The sequence below is a fragment of the Marmota marmota genome, unplaced genomic scaffold (genome assembly GCF_001458135.2).
Source record: "Marmota marmota marmota unplaced genomic scaffold, marMar, whole genome shotgun sequence".
In the NCBI taxonomy this organism is placed as follows: domain Eukaryota; kingdom Metazoa; phylum Chordata; class Mammalia; order Rodentia; family Sciuridae; genus Marmota; species Marmota marmota.
This window is the reverse complement of record NW_026000205.1, coordinates 11,723,497-11,729,861: the sequence shown is the minus strand read 5'-3', so window position 1 is coordinate 11,729,861 and position 6,365 is coordinate 11,723,497. Positions and strand designations below refer to the sequence as shown.

The 6,365-nt window shown below is 58.5% G+C and overlaps 1 protein-coding gene across 2 annotated transcripts; it reads left to right on the top strand.

Annotated features, from left to right (window-relative positions):
* Window positions 1–1,154: 1,154 nt before the first annotated feature.
* Fxyd3 (FXYD domain containing ion transport regulator 3) lies at window positions 1,155–6,323 on the top strand. 2 transcript variants are annotated; one of them, XM_015497263.2, is made up of 8 exons: window positions 1,155–1,265; window positions 3,368–3,420; window positions 4,529–4,561; window positions 4,649–4,672; window positions 5,473–5,547; window positions 5,626–5,662; window positions 5,945–5,982; window positions 6,105–6,323. In XM_015497263.2, exons 2-8 carry the CDS (start codon window positions 3,381–3,383, stop codon window positions 6,122–6,124), a joined length of 267 nt encoding a protein of 88 aa, XP_015352749.1. In that variant the 5' UTR covers window positions 1,155–1,265; window positions 3,368–3,380; the 3' UTR covers window positions 6,125–6,323. The 2 variants fall into 2 exon arrangements, with proteins under 2 accessions (XP_015352749.1, XP_048647160.1); XM_048791203.1 differs by lacking the exon at window positions 1,155–1,265 and adding an exon at window positions 3,037–3,157.
* The last annotated feature ends 42 nt before the right edge of the window (window positions 6,324–6,365 follow it).

Below are 6,365 nucleotides of genomic sequence, written 5' to 3'. Positions count from 1 at the left end.
ATATGTGTATAATAGACAGGAGCTTGGTTTAGTCTGGGGCCCGGAATTGAGAAACTGCTGGAGGGAAAATCCTAACAGAAGGCTTGTATCTGGAACAGCAAGGCTTGCCCCTCCCTGATGAGAAGCGGGGTTCCTCTCCCTGCCCCCACTTCCCTGAGTCGACCCCAAATACCCTTTTCCTGCCCTGCTTTGCACACTCCCAAGAACACCCGCTCCCTGGCCTGGGGCCTGCCGCCTCCTCCCCTCCCCCACGGGGGTGTTAGGGGTCGCCTGGAGTCCAGCTGGTGGCCAGTGCAGAGCCACCCTTTCCTGGCCCTGCCCCTCCCCGTGACCCCAATCCTCTGCCAGCCGCTCAATGGTGCCTTGTTCTCTCTCCAGCCCCCAGACAAAAGTCCCTCTGTCTAAGAAGGCGGAATTAGGGGGAGGGGGCACCCCCAACAGGGACCATGTGGGGGCCTCTACAGACCCCAGCCGGAAGGAATGCTGTGAGGCGGGGGTGACCGGAGAGAGAAGGACAGGGCCTTGCACAGGACAGGCGACCTTCTGGAGTGGGAGGCAGCCCCCCACCTAGCACCGCGCTGTGGACCCAGGAACCTTGCTCCCAGTACCTTGGGAGGAGCAAGGGCCAGGGAGCCTAGTCTCCCAGGGCAGGCTGGGGGTGGTGGCCTGGTCCGGGCACCCTTATTTGGTGTTCCCATGTCTCCTTCACATCAGGACCTTGATCATATCAGCATCTTCTACTGACCCTCAAATGGTGTCAACAAAGACATGTGGCCTGAAAGGGACTTTAAACCCCCAGAGTGGCCAGTAATCCCTCCCCCAAGCAAAACACACCACCCAAGCCAAAGAAGGACGGTTGCTAGGTGGATGGGTCACCTCTCTCCCCAATCTTGCCAGACAGAGGCTCTGCCATCAGAGACCCCAGAACCTTCCCCCTCCGAGATCTCTTCCTGGTTTCAGGAGATTAGAGAAAGTCCCACCCCTAATTCAAGGGACCAAGTCCCAGCCCATCCTGCTCTTCCTGCACCTCACCTGAGGCTGCTGAACCCTTGGTGACCTGTGGCCGTGACTGGGGAGGGGGTGGAGCTGTCTCTTTAAGAGCAGGAATGGGGTGGGGGAGCCCCCAGCCTTAGGGAGACCGGCTGGTTCTCTACCTGCCCAGGTTTGCTCAGGGCGTGGCAGCTGCAGATAGAGTCAGAACTAGGACTCCACTGGCAACTGGCTTTCTCCCAGAACCTCAGCTCTACCAGAGGAGCCAGCACCAGGTGAGCACCAGGGCCCTCTCCCGCAAGACCCCTGAGAACCATCCCCCTCCAAGGTCCTTTTCTGATGGCCAGAGATTGGAGGAAGCCCCCTCCCTTCCTGTGACCGCCCCCCTTCATTCTCCTCGCAGGGACTGAGCCAGGCAGCTAGGGCAGGATGAGACCTGTAGGTGGGGTCTGGAAAGACTGGCGGGGTCTGTGGGACCTGGGGACGTCTGAGCGGAACAGAAGTGTCAGGATTGGGGTGTCAGGGTGGCCGGGGTATTTAAGTAGATCGAGGGTATTTCAGGGCGTGGCGGGAGGCGTGTGGATCTACAGACCTCCAGGAAAAGGAGAGGATGCCACCGGGGAAGCCAGAAAACAGGGAGTGAGTTAGACTTCAGGGACACGGAGAGGAGGGGTCTTTCTGCACACCCGTGAAGTCATGGTCATTGGCCACCAGCTCCAAAGAACAGAGGGGACAGCAGCGGGCAGGTGGCAAATGCAGCCCTCCGGCTGGTGTGGGACCCCCTTGGCCGGGAGGGTACAGCTGAGGGATCCGTCAGCTCCCCCCTCCCCAGTCTTGGGTGCAGGGTGATTTCTTGGTTTTGGGGGACCATGGAGCCTGGCAGGCCAGGGGGTGCTTGGAGAGAGGTCCGTGGTGAGAGGAAGAGGAGAGACCCAGCAGTCCCAGGATGCGAAGCATATGGTATCAAGTGGAATTCTCAGGGGTGACAGGGTTTGTGACAGCAGCGTGGGATCATGATAGTGCCAGCTCCATCAAGCTGTGAAGGTGATCTAAATGAACAATATCAAGAGCTGAGGACAGCGCCACGTGGGGCGGGCGCTCAGCAAGCACCAGCTATTATTGCCAGTGTTTGTGTCATCAAGAACCTTATGAGGTAGCGTTAGACAACACACAGGCCACTTCAGATGGCTGGCAATGAATGCTCCTGCTAAAATGACTGTGAGCCGGTGTCACAGGGGAGCTGTGACATTCCCAGGCCAGGGAGGTGGAGAGGGAGATGGAAGAGTCTGTGAACATGCAGGACAGACATGCACCCCCAGCCGCCGAGCATGTATGCTGTCATCAGTGAGATGACGGTTGGCCTCAGGGGTTGCTGGGGGTTGAGAGCACAGCGAGGTCTCTGGGCAGTGTCCAGCGCAGGTGGTCGAGGGTTCTGCTCCTGCCGTCAGGATTCCCATGACACGTGCGGGGGTGGTAGAGCGGGCAGGGCTTACTGCAGGTACGCATGGTGGGCACAAGATTGACACTGGGCCAGGGAGGGAGGGGAAAGTGTCCTAGGTGCTGGGCAGGCCTACCTGGGGAAGAGGGGCCTGTTGCCAGGGACGGGGAGGAAGGTATGGGCCAGGGAGCAGGGCTGGGAAGGGCCAGGAGGCCAAGGCTGGGGAGGACGGGAGTCAAGGACAGGACTAAGTGGGGGCCGAGGCGGGCAGGGTACCGTGGGACAAAAGGTGGAGCTGGGCTGCCCCCAGTACCAGCCCAGTCTGTCCTCCCCAGCCCCCTGCCCCAGCCTGGCTTCTCTCCTCCCTCCACCCTGCCCTGCAGCCGAGGGGAAGCTCAGCCCCTGTCTGAGGCCTGCAAAGTCTGGGCAGAGCTGGGCAGGCTCTGCGCTGTCTATGGGAGACACTCCCCAGCACCCGGGCCTGCTGCCACCTGGCTCCTGACACCCGCTTTCCCAAACACCCCGAGGCCCTGACAGCCCGGAGTTAGGAACAGCCACCAGGGAGCCAGGCCTGGTTGCAATCCTGCTTCCTGGCCAAGTGACCTGGGGCACCAGCAGTCACCTCTCAGAGCCTCAGTTTCCCCACCTGGAAGGCGGAGAGAGCAGCAGGCCGGGCTCCCTTGCTCGGTTGCCAGAGTGACTCACTGAGGGCCTACAGTCCCTTCCCCGGTGGGTTGAGGAAGCTGTTTCCTCATCGGGCCTGAGACCTTCCCCACCCCCACTTGACTTTGGGCCTCCTTCCTGTCTCAGCCCGGCCAGTCTCAGGGCCAGGCTTCTCTGGGCAGAAGGCTGGGAGGAGGGCACTAGGAGCCAGAGGCACTGGACGGGCACCCCCCCGTGGCCCTGCTAATGCTGCGCCTGCTTCCTGGCCTCCTGTAGGTCCGTCCTTGACATGCGAGAGGTGGCTCTCAGGCTGCTCGTCCTCCTGTCAGGTGAGCCCCAGGCCCTGAGTTGTCTTTTCCCCGGGACCCCAGCCAGGTGGTGCCCAGCCTGTGGGTATGCGTGGGTCTGCACTTTTCTATCTGCCCCGGGAAGCTGGTCACTGTTAGGGGCGTAGGGTCATATTCATGATTTCAAGGGACACACAAGGAAAGTCAAGGCCTCTCGTAGCAGCAGCCCACACAGCTAGAAAGCCACCGTCTTCCCCATTCCCCTGTCAACTGTCAACCTTCTGAGGAGACAGGGCCTAGGGCTGTGTCGCTAAGGCACCCCTAAACTATTCCAAGAGGCTGCTGGGAGCCGAGCCGAGCAGGAGAAATGACCAGAACACTCCGCGCCTCAGTCTCCCCATCTGTCAAAGTGAGGAGAGTAAGAGCACCCGTTGGCGGAGTCATTTCAAGGATTAAGCGAGTTAATATTTGAAAAGCACTTAGAACCATGCTCGGTACAGCCCGCACGGGGCGTGGGCTTCAAATATGATTAAAAATAATTCATCTCCCTTCAGCAGCGAGTTTGAGGCCCAGAGCTGGGGCAGTCGGCTGCTTGGAACCAGAATTTAATCCTAGCCTTTTTCTTTCTTCTGCATTTTACTTTCTCTGTTGCTTTGGGCAGGGCTGGCATTCCGTTCAGGGTAGGCATGGAAAGTCACATTCGAGTGTATTTAAGTCGGTAATAGGGAGTCACTTTGCAGGGGATGGTGAGCAGATGCCAGCCCAGGTGTGGGGGGGATGTGGCAGAATCAGGAAGGGAGGTGATGGATCTGGCTGGCTTGGGGGAAACCGAGCCTTGGGAGCCAAATCCACACGTCGTCTTGATAAGAAAAGTCCCCCCACCTCTGCAGGAGGTGTGGATTAGCCATGTGTCTGGAAACAGGCAACTGAACGGTGGCCCAAAGCCACCCAGAGTAGAACCTATTTCAGGTGACAAGTGGCTGGTGTGACTCAAAGGTGTGGGGGTGAGTGGGCAAGTCCATGTCTCCATGATGGGACGCCAAGGCAGCGAGACTGGGTTGGGACTCCCTGTGCCCCAGGGACCCTCTCCCAAGGCCCCCTGGACCTTCCACACATCACCATCTCCCTCCTTCCCTCTGGTCCCCACCAGGTCTGCCTGCACTGGACGCCAACGACCCAGAAGGTGAGTCAGAGGTCCCCCACCCACCCCTGGGACCCCTGCGAACTGCTGCTGTCCTTGATTCATGTTCTTTTTTTTCTTTCCTTGCAGATGAAAACAGTCCTTTCTTCTACGGTGAGAGCTGGTGCCCGGCTTCTTGGTCTCCTCCCAACCCCCCATGCCATCTTGTGTCCAAGTCCCCACACAGGATGGGTGGAGGGTCAGATGTGGGTCACAGGAACAAGAGGCGGCAGCATGGCCTGGGGGAAGATTCTCATCTAGCAAGATAGTTAGATACACTCAGAAATCGAGGGCAGACCACAAGAAGCCATTAGGTTCAAACCAACTGTTAGAAGAAGGGCTTATATGAAAGACTTCCTGGAAGAGGTGAGGGACTCTACCTACATCAGCATTCTCCCACCACGTTCCACTGTTCTGCTCCCCCTTGTCCTTCTGCCCTCACTTCCTCCACTGTCCCTCATTTCTGCTTCAGCCACACTGGCCTTCTGCTGGTCCTCAGACACAGAACTGCCAGCCACAGGACCTTTGCACCTGTGGATCCCCCTGCCTGGAGACTTCCTATCATATGTCCACACGCTCTTTTCCTCACCTCCTGCACATGGCTGCTCAGTTGTGGCCTCCTCAGAGAGCCCTTCCCTAACCACTCTCTCTAAAACAGCTGCCCTCTGACTCACAGTTCCCAGCTCTGGCTATTTTCCTTCAGATCGCTTTATCTCCACCTGACCTGACAAGAAATATCTTGTTTGCCTGGGTGTAAACTAGAAGGTGTGCACCGTCAGGCTTGGGTTCTGTCCTGTTCTCTATCCCCAGTGCCCTGCACATGGTGGGTGATCAGTACCTATTTGTCAAGTGGATGGGGCGATGGATAGAAAGGACCCGGGTTGGCCTTGAGGTCCCCTCTGATTTTCTCCCAGATTGGTACAGCCTTCGGGTCGGAGGACTCATCTGTGCAGGGGTCCTGTGCGCCATCGGCATCATTGTCCTCATGAGTGAGCGCAGGGGCTGATGGGGCAGTGGGCGGGGCGAAGCCTGGAGTCCCCTCCCTTGACTGCTCACTCTCCCAACAGGTGGAAAATGCAAATGCAGATTCGGCCCAAAGCCCAGGTAAGGCGGTTCCTGCCTGCTCTCCTCTTGCAGAATGAACACTCTTCAGGGGGAAAGAGCCTTTCAAGTCTCCCCCAAGGGGATAAGACTCAGGGTTCTGCCACGCCTATTTCTAAGGTTTATGGTTCATAGCTAATAATTCCCCAAAGGCCCCAAATTCTGAAATGCTTTAGTTCCTGGAAAATAGCCAGGAAGCCAGGTCTGGGTGAGCAGAGACCCCTCTCACCTGAGGGAGAGGACAAACGGGTGGAGGTGAATCTCACCACCTTTTTTCTCCCCTAGTCACCGGCCAGGGGATGCCCCACCTCTCATCACTCCAGGTAAGACAGGATCAGCGTGGACTGAGGGGGACAGGGGTCAAGGAGGGGCTGTGCACATACACGTACCCTGGGGACAAAGAACTCCATCCACCCCTCCAAGCTAATCCCATCCCCTCTCCTAGGCTCTGCCCACAACTGCTGAGGTTGGACCAGCTGAAGGAAGGGCCTGTCTTTGTCCCCAAGTCCTGGCTGTCCACAGGAGCCTGAACTCCAGGGTAACATCCTCCCGCCCCTCCCCAGGCTGCCTTGCTGGGGCCTCGCCTCACGGCTCACGGGAGGGAGCTCTTTGTTCAATGTTTTAATACAAAACCATCCGGCCTGCAGCCCGGGCAGCCTGCAGACTCACCGAGTGTGCCTGGGCGAGGGCGGGGCCTGGACTGGGC